General features: G+C 41.3%; 1 protein-coding gene across 3 annotated transcripts in view; it reads left to right on the top strand.

Moving 5' to 3' along the window:
- MICU2 (mitochondrial calcium uptake 2) overlaps positions 1–14,876 on the top strand; it is a 143,739-nt gene that overhangs the window by 123,423 nt on the left and 5,440 nt on the right. For all 3 annotated transcript variants that reach the window (XM_049647338.1, XM_049647339.1, XM_049647340.1), the window contains exons 8-9: positions 705–802; positions 10,842–11,013. In XM_049647338.1, the coding sequence (XP_049503295.1) occupies positions 705–802; positions 10,842–11,013 (270 nt within the window). The remainder of the gene's footprint in view (positions 1–704; positions 803–10,841; positions 11,014–14,876) is intronic.

Raw genomic sequence — 14,876 nt, 5'->3', positions numbered from 1 at the left:
TTAATGAATTTCTAATGTAATAGTCTCAGTGCCACTGCTATTTCTGAGAAGTAGGATTAGAAGGTAGGATTAGGGGACATGGGGACCATACAACACCTGAATCTGGTGTTTCTTTCTCCAACTGCCTCTTTTCAAAATATTTGGTTTAAATCTGTAACCCTTTTTGTTTTGTTGCAGCTGATCATCTTTTTAGCAGTTTTGTTTTGTTATTGTTGTTTATTTTGTTAGAGATTTGAAGGAGGAAGAATCCATGAATCTGCTTTACTCATTAATCGAATTCTTACCTATTAGTTTTGTAATTATGGAAAGCAGATGCTTTTCAAGTATTTCTAATATTCAGCAAAAACTCAAAGACCTTCTGGCTTTAGTTCTCAGTCCTGCTTCATTAAAAAATGCCTAGAGATCACATTTTGAAATAATTTTTTTCACTATTCTAAGCTTTCTTTTTGGACTGATCTAAGATTTTGTTTACTGCTGAAGTCCATCTTGAGTGTTTGGAGAGTTTTAACCCTCGTTGTTTTTCTCCTGCTTGAGCAAAGACAATTACAGAATAATATGATGCAAAGTAACAGGATGACCACATCTCATTCTTCCACCCCTATTACGAGAACCTTTTATGGATATTGTCCTAAGAGTTCCAGGCTACAGGGTCCATTTTTGTTCTTGGTTATAATTACTTGGAATTATCGTCTCATTTTTTATAGGAACCAACAGTGAAAGAACCTGAAATTACCACAACCCTTCAGATACATTTCTTTGGAAAAAGAGGAGAAAGAAAACTTCATTATAGAGAATTTCGAAGGTAAATGTAAATATTTATATTCATTTAGGGAAATTTATAGCTAAGAGGTTACAAAACAACTGAATATACTCCTCTCACAGATCTGCAGACAGTAACACTGAACATCATATGCAGAACTATATAGTATTTATCTCTGAGAACAAAACCTATGAAATATAAACTAAAGTACTCTGCTCAAAAACATCTAACCTATATGAAAAGTAGTATCTGTTTTATAGCGTACCATAATTTTTTTAAGTCAATGCTGTCATAGATGTATAGAGTTGTCCGGTAACACAGGTCACTAATGTACTGGTTTGGAGTTGGGGAGTGGGTGATCAGGGAAGGCTTTCTGAAGGAAATGGTGCATAAACTGAACCTTGACAGATGAGCAGGAAATACCCAGGCAAAAATGGTTTGGCGGGAAAGCATCTGAGGGAGCGAGAACAGCGTTAGAAAAGACGTAGAGGCATGAAAACGTACGGTTTGTAAAGGGAATTATAAGCAGTCGCATCTAGAGTAGCAAATGGAAGGTGGTGTGGTAAAAGGTGAGAAGAGGAGCTGGAGAAGGGTGTGCTTGCCTGTGGAAGATTTTGTACTCCACGGGATCAAGCTTGAATTGACTCAGCGATGGAAGATCCTGAAGGGTGATGCCTGAAGGATACCTGGTCAGATGTGCCCATCGTTGTGTGCGGTAGCAGAATAAAGGATAGATTTTATGCGAGAGAAGACCATTCAAATATCCCAGACAAGAAATGATGAGAGCCTTGAACCAACGTAGTAACAAGGATTTTGAAGTGGGAGAGTTTTTAAGACATAGTTAGGACATAAGATTGTAGGACCCAGAGGCGCCTGGGTGGCTCAGTTGGTTAAGCATCTGACTCTTGGATTCGGCTCAGGTCACGGTCTCACAGTTCATGAGTTCAAGCCCCACGTCGGGCTCTGAGCCGACAGCCCGGAGCCTGCTTGGGGTTCTCTCTCTCCCTCTCTCTCTCTGCCCCTCCCCTGTACATGCTCTCTCTGTCTCTCAAAATAAATAAATAAACTTAAAAAGAAATTTTGTAGGGCCCAGTGATTGAGGAATGAGGAATGCCCAAGTTTCTGAATTCTGTCCAATTATAATGTACCCCATAGCTGAACTCCAGGAAGTCATTTAACCTCTACAATAGTTTTTCTCGACAAACATTTTTTAAAATGTCTTTTCTTATACTTGAAAAATATTACTGTCTCAACACTTCTTAAAATTTCAAAATAAATACCATGATTTAAAGCCAAGCCAGGCTATTATATCAGCTGTACTTATTCAGACTAATACACCACTTCCCCTTCACTTTAAGATTCCCTAAACTAGTTAATTTTAAAGGTGTTCTGGGAAGCAAATGAAATAGAAGTATTTATAAGTAAATTAACTAAGAAATGTAAAAACAGTTAAGAGTATCTATTAAAACAATTAAATATTTACTTTATGTAGATTCCCAAATTGTAATGAGTGGGGAAAGGTTTAACATTAGGTAGGAAGAAGCAAGGGCCTCCAGGAAGGCAGGCTGCAGCTGTGAGGGGGAAACTGGCTGAGGAATTGGCAAAGGCAGCAGAGCTTGGGGAAAAAGAGGTTAAGATAAAAGTACTCTGGACCTGCCCAGTCTAGGTGCCATGCATGAAATCTCACAAACTTTCTGATAAGGTCCCAATAAAAAGTCAGGGACAGAAATCCTCGGCGGCCACCCAGTTGCAACCCCTCTCACTCTTGAGAGCTTTATACTTTCACTCAAAAAACATTTTTTCTTTTCCAAAAAAAAAAAAAAAAAAAAAAAAAGGTGTTCTAACTTTAATTTTCTTTAAACAGAATAATTTTATTTAAAATTCTTACTTTAAAAAAAATGTTTATTTATTTTTGGAGACAGAGACAGAGCATGAGTAGTGCAGGGGCAGGGAGAGAGGGAGACACAGAATCGGAAGCAGGCACCAGGCTCTGAGCTGTCAGCACAGAGCCGGACGCGGGGCTCGAACTCACGGACCGCGAGATCGTGACCTGAGCCGAAGTCAGATGCTTAATTGACTGAGCCACCCAGGCGCCCCCAAAAAAATTGTTTCAAAGAGATGTTTGTCCTTGGTGTCAGCCACCTTCTTCCAGCTTCTCTGATAAAGGGATATTGTTTTAGAAGGTACAGCTTATTAGTTTCAAGGAAAGGCAAGGAAGGTGCCACCAAGTTATAGCTTTGGGGCTACTTAAAACTTTTGCCTGTAGACGTTAGCTTCTCATTTAGAGAAACAGTATCGATTGTGAAAAAAACATATTTGTGATTTAGACAGACCTGGGTTCAGATGTGGAACTTCATCATTTACTAAGTGGGATTTGATGAACAAGCATTTTAAGCAGAGGCTGCATTCTCTGTTCCTTCATTTGTGAAGTGATGATGATAAATATCTACTTAATAAGGTTATATATGTATATGTTAATTTATTGTGTGATTATCCATTATTCATCATATATTATTGTATCCTATATTGCATCATATCATATAATTATTATATTATTCATATAATGAATGTTGATTAATATATAATGATTAATATGTCGACTTACTCTATACAAGGGTCGGGCTCTAAGTAGGCACTCGTAATAGAATGTAAACACCGATGTCAGAAGTGGGTAAGAGAAACGAGCAGAAGAAGAACAGTGGCAGTGTCATGAAATATGGAGCCACTACTGAGGCTCGCACACGAAGTCCAAACCGTGAGATTCCAGGCACTTGCTAAGAACACACCGCACATGTGGCCGCGCTTTCTGGCAGGCACCATGAAGGGGGATACACGTCAGTTACCCAACTCACCGTGTGCCTGAGTTGGAAGCTCACTGGTTCGGCATGAGGGGTTGGGGGGGGGGCGGAGACGTTCGGTGCTCATCACGAGGTCAGAAAGAAATCTTCCGAAGGGGCTTTATAAAAAGGACACTGCGTAACATAAAGAATTGTACTCTTAACAATTATAGTAAGACCAGCGATAAATTCCACGGGCTTTTTTTTTTTTTTTTTTTTTTACAGCATCCTGTCAGTAGAGAACAACTAAAGTCACAGTTTTAAGCAAGGAGGCATACTTCACTTCAGCTTCTAAAATTCAGCTGCTTTTTCTTTAAAACCGCTTTAAGCTTTACTAAGCAAGTACAAGTACTAACAATTAAATGCCACAGTCTGAGAAGTTGGTAGCAACATAAAAGGGAGAGAACACGGGACATGAGGTCCAAATGGCTGTAAATCCTAGGTGTGCGATTTATTTAGCTGTATGGTCTTGGGAAAATCATGTACCTTTTTCTAGTCTTTGTAAAAAGATACATGGCAATATTTGTCCTGCCCACTTTAAAGAGTTGTGAGTAAATTTAGGGGCACCCGCGTGGCTCCGTCGCTTACGTGTCCGACCCTTGATTTTGGCTCAGGTCGTGATCTCCCGGTTCGTGAATTCAAGCCCCACGTTGGGCTCTGCACTGTGAGCACGTAGCCTGCTTGGGATTCTCTCTCTCCCCTCTCTCTGCCCCTCCCCTGCTCACTTGCTCCTCTCAAAAATAAATAAACTTTAAAATAATATATTTTTAAAAAGTAAATTTAAAAATTACAAATTATAATTTTAAAATAATCTAATAAAGGAAAAGAGCAAATCTCTAATTCATGCAAATATCCTCCTTCCTAATCATTTTTCTTTCTACTCTCATTTACATTAATATACTATCCCCCAACACGAAAAGTCTGAGGTTGATCTGAGAATTAAATGAGATAATATAGGTTAAAGTATACACAACATAACACACGGTAAGCATTCAGACTTATGTCTGTGCCAAACTCACGTCACCTTAGTTTTAGAGTTTCTAGTGAGTTTGTTTCCCAGCTCCCAGATCTGTCTCCTTACGGAAGTCTTTTCCTCTGGCTTCTTCCTCTGTTTGCATTTCCCCAGCTCTCTTGGCCAAGAGACTTCTTCCACTAAGAGTTTCCTCAGTCTCTTTTCCCAAAGGCTCCTTGATCCAACCTCTAAAGAAAAAAATCAAAACTAAAAGTATATTCTCATCTTTTCCCCCAAGGACTGACTGCTTTAAAATTCAGAGAGAAGGATTTTTCAAGTTAGAACAGAAAGCTGGATACTACTTGTATTTTTCATCAGAGATGACAAAGCTATTTCCTACTTTATTATCAATTTTTGTATTTGAAAATTCAGTAGTGTCACTTTAAGACAAAATATTGAGAACTTGTATCAGTTTTATGAAGGATCCCTAGTCCTTATAAAATCTGCTGAAAATGCTCTAGTAATATAATTAAACTTATGAACAAATACAAAATTAAAAAGCAAGAATTAATATATATAAAGTGTCAAGAAAAGGCAAGGCTAAAAACACATTTATTTTGCGATCTTAGGAACTGCATCAGGAGACAGACATTAAAGCAACAACCCAGATCATGGTTCAAAGAGACAAAGGAACTCAGATTTGTAAAGGCAAAGGAAGGGGGCGCCTGGGTGGCTCAGTCGGTTAAGCGGCCGGCTTCGACTCAGGTCATGATCTCGCGGTCCGTGAGTTCGAGCCCCACGTCGGGCTCTGTGCTGACAGCTCAGAGCCTGGAGCCTGTTTCGGATTCTGTGTCTCCCTCTCTCTGACCCTCCCCCATTCATGCTCTGTCTCTCTCTGTCTCAAAAATAAATAAAACGTTAAAAAAAAAAATTTAAAGGCAAAGGAGGAATTTTAGGCACATTACATAAGTTGGGGGGTTTTTTGTTTGTTTCTTAGGTCGGTTCTGGCAGGCTTAGGGTAACACTGTCCCGTACGCGATTCGTTGCCAAGATCAGTGCTGGGCAGAAGGTCCGTTTTCGTCCATTCTCGCATGTGACACACGCTCGTCTAGAATGCTTGCGGTTTGGCAACAAGCCAAGGTTAGCATTCTTCCAAGAACTGAGCCGGGAAATACGCATAGGCCCTACCTCTTCACTGTCCTCCCCACTCCATTTGAAGTGACTTTCTTCCTCAGTGCTTACTCTGTTCTATTGTTCTTTTATCAATAGGAAAAGGTAGGTCAAATTGAACCAGTCAATATTCCAGATTTTGTTTCATGCATTATTAATTTAAATTCTAGAATTCGTTATAAGTTTAAATACTTCACACAAAAGAATTTAGAAGTTTCTGGAACAAAAACATTTCTTAGTAAATGTAGACTTGACACTAAGGAAAAAAGCAATTATTTAAAAATCCGTTTTACATCCTGTAAAACAGTAATTTTGTTTAAATCTCCAGGTCAGTTTTTACTTTACAAAATATTGATGTTTCTATCTAACTCTTGGCCCTAAATTCTTACTATACCTGATAATATGCAGAAATCCTGTACTAGACAGGCTCATTGTGTGATACAGCCAAAACACAGGGAATTTAAGTTAGAAAAACCTCATCAGAAATGTGTTAAGTTATTGCCATTCCACAGAAGAATTTAACTGATGTACTGTAGACAGACTACTGCTGTGTTCAGATAGTTCATGTTTTTAATTTCTCAGGAGGACTCCAAAGTTGCATAATGTCGGTAGGAATTGTCAACCAGTGTTATCCGAACCCAATGATTACTAAGTAGGTAAAGTCGCATGTCTGAATGCAGGAGACATGGCACATTCAGAAACGAGACGTTCACCGTGGCTGAAGCAGAAGTAAGAGCGGAAGGTGGGAAGATCAGCAGAGGCACAGCGGTGAAGGCTTTCGTGCCTTGTGGAGAAGGGCCGAGAGTCACCAAAGACCTTGAAGCGGGGGGGAGGCGGTCATCGCATCGCATCCGGCAGATTGGCCAGGCAAATCCAGCAGAGGGCAAGGAGATCCGTCGGAAGCCGTTGCATCAACAGAGCAGAAAGGGCGGTGATCAGACCGAGGTGGTGGCGGCGGGAACAGAAATGAGTGGAGCATCCAAGGGATTATTTAGGAGAAGGGAGTCAACAATAGTGGTGACTGACGGGATGAGGAGTGAGGAGCAAGTCCAGGCCACCGCCTGCTGTGTGTGTGGAGCCGGTGAACAATGTGATACCTGTTCACTGAGACACAACCCGAGTAGGAACAAGCTCAGCAAGGAAGGTGATGCATGCAGGGTAGACATGCTCAGGGGGAGCAGAAGGCAGATTGCAGTGGGGCGAGGAGGGGGGGAGGGGTAAGAGTGACCACAGCACAGGAAGTGGGGGGCAGGAGGTGAGGAGGGGGAAGGGGTAAGAGTGACCATAGCAAAGGAAGGGGGGCAGGAGCAGGAGGGGAATGAAGAGGTTTCCACACGTGTTTGAACGATGATGTAAAGAGGGAAGGACTGAATGCAGGAGTGAATGGGAGTCAGCAGAGCAGCAAGGCCCCTGAGGAGGAAGAAAATAGAGGAAAGTAGAGGTGGAATTCAGAGTGCAGGTAGATAAATCAGCCGTCAGCGGGAAAGGGACTCCTCCTGCCACTGGGACAGAAAGGAGACGGGGATGAGTATTGTTACATCCCTGGGGTGACAGCCAGAAAATGAGAGAGTGTCCTAAGCAGTGACCTCTGGTTGCTCTGGGAACTGGGGGCAAGCCGTGTGCTGAAGACAAGCAGCCATGGGATCGATTTGTCGGGAACGAACGCAAGTTGAAATGGCCACTGTGTGAAAGAACGGAAGAGAGCCCCCTGGCCTAGCGGAAGGGTGTTGGCAGCGTCGAGGACCCGGTTACGGCTGCGGACCGTCCGTTTATGCCGGTAGCACTAGGCGCAGTTTCTGAGGGATTTTCTTCAAGGTGCCCCCGAAGAAGGCCTTCGACGGCCCGAGGAAGCCGAGGACGTGGAGTCTGGGCTTGAGTGAGGATGAAAAGGGAGGTGGTTACCTGCAGCCTCGGCGCCGTGACCGCGGCTGACTGCTGAGTACTTCCACGCGCCTGGCCCTTGTCTGGGTATTTCACATATATTATTCCCCTGGTCCTTGGAAAGCGAGGCAGGAGTCGGATGAGATTCATAAGGGACTCCGTCCAGGGTTATATGTCTTAGAAATTGAAGACATGAGGTCCAGGCCCAGGTTTCTCTTTAAAGGCTTCAATAGCCACAAAGTTCCTAAAAGGAGTTGTCCCACAGTTCCCTGGTAGGTGGTTGGGTGCGTTGAATGGGATTTCAAGGAGCTGGCGCTAGACCAGGTGACCGAAGGGACAGAGCCATATTAAGTAGACACGACCACATGTCGAGAGAAACGGATCAGTTAACGAGGGAGCATGTGGATAAATCTGTGATCTGTTGGGGCGCCTGGGCGGCTCCGTCGGTTGAGCGTCCGACTTCGGCTCAGGTCGTGATCTCACAGCTCGTGGGTTTGAGCCCCGCGTCGGGCTCCGTGCCGACGGCTCGGAGCCTGGAGCCCGCTTCGGATTCTGTGTCTCTTTCTCTCCCTCTGCCTCTACCTCGCTCATATTCTATCTCTCTCAAAAACAAATAAACACTTAAAATTAAAAAAAAAAAAAAAAGAAATGTTATTGCCTGTATCCCCGAATAGCGCTTTCATACATTCAAAGCTGTCTATAAGCAGTGTTGTGCTAATAAATACACGTGACAGTCTGCTCTCGGGAAGAACAGCCTGATTTGTAGCATTTGGTCATAAGTAACGTAAGTACTCTACCAGGCCAATTTCAAGATGCCATACGTGAAATACAGGCGGGAAAACGTGTGTAGACAATTCTCAGAGCTGGCATGAGCCAGCTCCAGCACCCCATGACCTAAAGAATTTTTAAAAAATTTTTAATGTTTGATTTTTGAGAGAGAACGCACAAGGGAGAGAGAGAGAGACAGTGGGGGAGGGGCAGAGAGGGAGGGAGACGCAGAATCCAAAGCAGGCTCCAGGCTCCGAGATGTCAGCACAGAGCCCCACGCGGGGCTCGAACTCACGGACCGCAAGATCGTGACCTGAGCCGAAGTCGGACTCTCAACCGACTGAGCCACCCACCCGTGACCTAAAAAATTTTTTTAAAAATCAGGTAAGAAAAAGATTTTTCTCCCAATGTTCCCACTTAATCCACTAATTTATAAACTGTTTAACTTGTTCAGAATTTATCTGGAGACTTTATACGGTGTGAATTCTTCAATTCATGTATTTATGTCCAGTATCATGTTCCATAGTTTCCAGTCATAACAAGATCGATAATTTTAGAGTTAGGAAAGATGGCATCCTAACATATACTTTTGTTCTTCAAAAGTAACGCAATGAGTGAGGTGCCCGGCTGGCTCAGTCAGTGGAGAACGCAACTCTTGATCTCAGGGTTGTTCGAGCCCCACACTGAGTGTAGGGATGACTTAAAAATAAAATCTTCAAAAAACTAAAACAAAACAAGTGTAATTAGTAAGATGAAAGTAGCTGAAGCCAAACAATGTGTAGTTTAACAGCAGTTAAATTTTTTAACGATCCTAATAAGTTGAATGTCATCACAATATACAGTATAATAAAACTCGGTAAGACAGAGAACAAGGTATATCAGTAAAAGGTTTTGATGATGTGTTAGCCCCAACTGGAAATGTTTCAAGTGGTAGATAAAATTCTGCCTTGACCCGGAAAAACATGGCATTGATAAATCTGTGTCTCCAGTACATTCAGACACTGTTGCAGGTAACAGACTCTTACCTATCACACAGATAGAAGCCCAAGATCAAACTCCCCCGTGCTTTTCAGGTTTATGGGATAAGCGTAGAACCGAAAGCAAGTCGTTTAACAGTGACTGTTTTTCTCCCATTGAACTGGAATAGACCTGTTTTTTACCCCATGTATAATTCCATTAAATCGTGGCATGAGGGTACATTTCTTTTAACATGTAAAAAGGTGAATAAAGCAATCTTCAACGTATTAAAACACATGGAGATTATACTTTTCACATGACTTAGTTTATAAATAAATGAAGTGCAGTGGTTTTGAGTTCTTGTTCAAAGACAATATTTTTTTAATCTGATATCCTTTCAACTTGTACTTTTCTAGGGAGCTGTTGATGAGAGTTTGCTCAAAGTGCCATGTTTTTATTTTGAAAAGAATGTTGAGTCATATATTCACATGTTATTGTCCAAATGATTATAAATATTTTTAAGTAAATCTAAGCTTTTGATGTAAAGCCATTGATTACTTGATCAACTTTGGTATCCAAAAATATTAGGAACCATTAATTATGATTAACATTCTTTTTTTTTATTTTTTTTAACATGTATTTATTATTGAGAGACAGAGCATGAGCAGGAGAGGGGCAGAGAGGGAGAGACACAGAATCCAAAGCAGGCTCCAGGCTCTGAGCTGTCAGGACAGAGCCCGACACGGGGCTTGAACTCATGAACTCCAAGATCATGACCTGAGCCGAAGTCGGACGCCCAACTGACTGAGCCACCCAGGCGCCCCTAATTATGATTAACATTCTAAAGGCAGTAACCCAAGTGAATTTTAAGTTTCTCTGATCTTGATAATTTTTCTACATTGGAAAAAAAACTGTTACAGATGCATCAGAGCAACGTTTTACATAATTTTTATAAATCTCTATCAGAAGTAGGTTACCAAGTATAAGTTGCACAAACAAATTGAGTATAGAGTGTGACAAATTGGAGCAAGTATTAAGCAGCTTCTCTGGGGGCACCTGGGTGGCTCAGTCGGTTAAGCATCCGACTTCCGCTCAGGTCATGATCTCACAGTACATGAGTTCGAGCCCCGCGTCCGGCTGTCCCCTGTCCGTGCAGATGCTGCTTCGGATCCTTCTGTCTCCCTGTCTCCCTGCCTCTTCTCCACTCATGCTCTCTCTCTTTCAAAAATAAACATAAAAAAAAAAAAAAAAGAGTTCCTGGAAATGAAGAGGAAAGCTCTTGAGAAAGACAGTGGTACATGCCAAAAGTTAGAACAAATAAATTTTTTTTTAAATCAGCTTCTCTTCATCTTCTCCTCCCCACACCCCTTTCACCACACTAATGCTTTGTTTGACTCAGCATGTCAAGAGGCCAGCCGCTCCGTGGGTACCGCCGAAGGTGCCTCGCGGGCCTACTGACAATATTAAAATCGAATGCCACTAGTTCCTGACATCAATTTTATATTTTAACATTTAGATTTATGGAGAATTTACAAACAGAGGTCCAAGAAATGGAATTCCTTCAGTTTTCTAAAGGCTTGAGTTTCATGAGAAAAGAAGACTTTGCAGAATGGCTACTTTTTTTCACTAACACTGAAAATAAAGACATCTATTGGAAAAATGTAAGAGAGAAGTTGTCAGCAGGAGAGGTTCGTATGCCTTTTTATTATGCTTTTGGTAAAGATGAAATCGTGTTCAAAACATTTATATAATTAAATAAAGTAGCTTTCAAAGTAACCCAAACCATGTTACTCTCTTATTTGAGTGTAAAATCAAGGTGAGAAACGGTGTTTACGTTTTCTTATGAATGAATTACTGCCCAGATGGAATCAGTGTTCCAAACAGGAGTTTTGCCTTTCTGGCAAAGTCAGTAATAACAGCGTCCACTGTCACCACTGTTGTTCTGGAAGTCCCAGCCAGTGCAAACTAACAGAGTCAAAGAGTATGAACATTTGCAAGGGGGGACAGTCGGCTGTGTGTGCATAGGTGTGATTCTATGCCTGCAGAACCCAAGAGAGTCGCACTGAAAAGCGATTAGAAACAGCCAAAATTCAGTGAAGTGCCTGTTACACTGCTAGGATGTTAGCAGTAGCTGCCCTGTGTGCAAATTACAGGTTAGAAAAGGTAACGGCAGGGGCACCTGGTGGCTCAGTCGATTAATCCTGATGTCAGCTCAGGTCATGATCTCACTTGTTCGTGAGATCGAGCCCCACATTGGGCTCTGTACTGACAGCGTGGAGCCTGCTTGGGATCCTCTCCCTCTCCCTCCCTCTCCCTCTCTCTCTCTGCCCCTCCCACATTCTCCCTCTCTCACTCTCAAAATAAATAAGTAAACATTAAAAAAAAAAAGGAAGAAAATGTAATGGCGTGTATATATACACACTTTCTTTTTTTAATGTTTACATGTGTATATGTTTATATATATGTGTATTAAGTAATGATTGCCAAACTATTAATGATTAATATACTGTTGTAAGATTTGAAGTGATTTTTTACTTTATATATTGCTTTTACTTTATTGTTCCAAAACATAGTATTGGAGTGGGCATGTTTTTATATAATTTTTTCATTTTTTTTTTAATGTTTATGTATTTTTGAGAGAGACAGAGAGTAAGCAGGGGAGGGGCAGAGAGAGAGGGAGACACAGAATCCCAAGCAGGCTCCGGGCTCTGAGCTGTCAGCACAGAGCCCGACGCGGGGCTCGAACTCACGAACCGTGAGATCATGAGCTGTGCTAAAGTGGGAGGCTTAACCGACTGAGCCACCCAGGCGCCCCTATATAATTTTTTAAAGCTATTTCTATAGTGAGGGAAAAGATCATAAAATATAATTAAGATCTCATTTGTAATTGAAATAGAAACACATAAAATTAAAAATGAATTTAACAAGAAATACATGAAAATGAAACTTTAAAGTCTTGATAGATATAAAAGAAAACTCGCCTAATTATAGCGCCATCTCCTATTTCTGAACGGGAAGTCTTAGTATTATAGACGTAGCAGTTGTCCCTTAGAGTCGTCTGTAAATGTAACGCTTATACTGGAACAGCCTGGGTCTGCTGCAGTTCTGAAACTGCCGCGCCGTCCCCGTGGCCAACGTAAGGAAGATCTCTTTCTCAGTCGTGCCACATTCCACTGTGGGCTGCCAGGCGCCTCTGCCTCCTCAGTCGCTCAGGGACCCAGACTCTTCAAGCTCTGCCATCTTGGGGCTTTACCGTCTGGAAAAAACATCATCTTCAGAGGCCGTGGCGGGAAAAGAAAGGAGTGAGTACATTCCAGCAATTAAGTGTGTTGGCCTAGAAACATCACACTTGGCTACCGGCCACACTGATCACATGACCCCACGTAGCTGCAAAGAAGCAGAAAGGTGTGATCTTTCCTATGTGCAGGAACCAAAAAGTATCGGTGGGCAGTAATGGGTTTCAATAAAAATGTCATCAGATTGTCATGAGTGAACTAGACAGGCCGTAAAAGTCTCTATGAAAAGAATGCTGCAGGGACGAGATATCCAGGAAATCTCTGTAACTTCTCCCATTTTGCTATGAACCTGAAATGGCTTTTAAAAAATTAAGCCTTTGGGGCGCCTGGGTGGCTCAGTATGTTAAGTGTCCGACTTCAGCTCAGGTCATGATCTTGCCGTTCTGAGTTCAAGCCCCGCATCGGGCTCTGTGCTGACAGCTCAACCTACTTAGAATTCTGTGTCTCTCGCTGCCCTTCCCCCACTCACACCCTGCCTCTCTCTCTCTCAAAAATGAATAAATGTTTTAAAATGTCTAAATAATAAAAATTTAAAAAACAAAATAAAAAATTAAGTCTTTAAAAAAAGAATATTGAGATATTAAAATATATTACCAAATATTGATAACTAGAACAGCCTGTTACAATGAATTTGACAGACCTATCAATTGAACAGAATATAAAGTCCAAAACTAGACCCAAATACACATGGAAATCTAGTATATGTGAATTCATATTGTAAATTAGCTGGGTAAAAGAGGAATTATTAATAAATGGCATTAGGTTAATTGACTGGCCATCTGAGGGAGACATGAACGTAAATCTCTGCCTCACTCCTTACTCTAAAATTCCAGATAGATCTAAGAATTAAGTGTTACAGGGGGAAATGAAACTGAGTATGTAGAGAAGGAAACTTGGAAACAATCATCTCAGAGTAGGGTATGCATATTTCTCTAGGCAAAACTCAGAAGCTTTCAAGGAAAAGTTGATGAAATTGCTGTCTAAAAGTTAAAAATTCTGTTGCTTTCCCCTCATCCCCCTCAAAACTGGGATCAAAGTCAAAAGAAAAAAATTAACAAATTGGGGGGAGGGAAGAAATATTGCATCATATGTAATGGGCCCATTTCTTTAATTTATCATGAGATCTTTAAAAATCAAGAATTTTGAAAGGTCTTAAATTTTGCCCTATTTAATGTATAAAGGGATCCTAAAAACCAATGTGTTAATAAATGTAAAGTATCTGAGATTTTATCTATTTGGAAGTTAGCCTGTACCATTTCATGGATGCCGACCGAAGATACAAGACTATCGGGTCAGAGACAAAGAACATTATCATTCATAGCATAGCAACAGCATGAGCATCATGTTTGTGTTAGTCCTCCCTCGCCTCCCAAGTCCCATGGGGACCATGCTGAGTACCCTGTGGATGCTGCCCACACACATAGCCAAGAAAGCTCATCTTCAGGACTCTGAATCTTTTATAATGGGCAGTAAGCAAAACTGTGCTCTACTTCCAAAGCGGACATCGTCAATATTCTAGGCTGTTCGCTACACAAATGCCCTTAGAAAGATAGTCTGGAATAATAAAGTAGTTGGAGCTTCTCATCGAAAGATGTGCAGAAACGTGAGAGACCCATGGAGACTTGTCTCTCAGCAGTAAGCCACATAACAGCTCATTAAAAATCTAGGCAGAGGACATAAAAAAGACACAAGAATAGAACTCCACAAATCACCAATAAGAACAGAAGAGAAAAGTGTTTAAACTTCATTCACAGTTAAAGACCTACAGATTCAAACATTGATGGCATGCTATTTTTCACCTATCAGTAAAGGAAAAATCAGAAGGTTGCACCGAGGGGCGGCTTTGAGATTACGATACAGAGGAATGGCCACTCTTCTGCTAATAAGATGTATTCTTAAGAGTACAAAGCAAAGTGTAGAAACGTGTGAAGAGGACACTCCCACTGTGTAAAACAGGGGTGTGTGTATGCTCTTTTATACGCGTAGAATATTTCTGGAAGCATACGCAAAGAATTGGTACCAGTGCTTTACCTCTGGGAAAGGGAACTGGAGGTCAAAGGAGGGAAAAAGACTTTTTGTTTTTTATCCATTCTAGAATTTGTTTTTTTACCATGTGTATATGTTACCTCTTCAAAGACTTAACTAAATTTTAAAAGTAAAAATTCCATGAATTTACCAAGGCTGTGGGCAGTGAAACTTGAATAAGACCACCACCTATATGCAGAGGACATGATCCTGAAGGTGCCTACAAAAGA

This window comes from Panthera uncia (genome assembly GCF_023721935.1).
Source record: "Panthera uncia isolate 11264 chromosome A1 unlocalized genomic scaffold, Puncia_PCG_1.0 HiC_scaffold_16, whole genome shotgun sequence".
Lineage (NCBI taxonomy): Eukaryota > Metazoa > Chordata > Mammalia > Carnivora > Felidae > Panthera > Panthera uncia.
The sequence above is the reverse complement of the archived record's forward strand: the minus strand, read 5'-3'. Positions and strand labels throughout refer to the sequence as shown.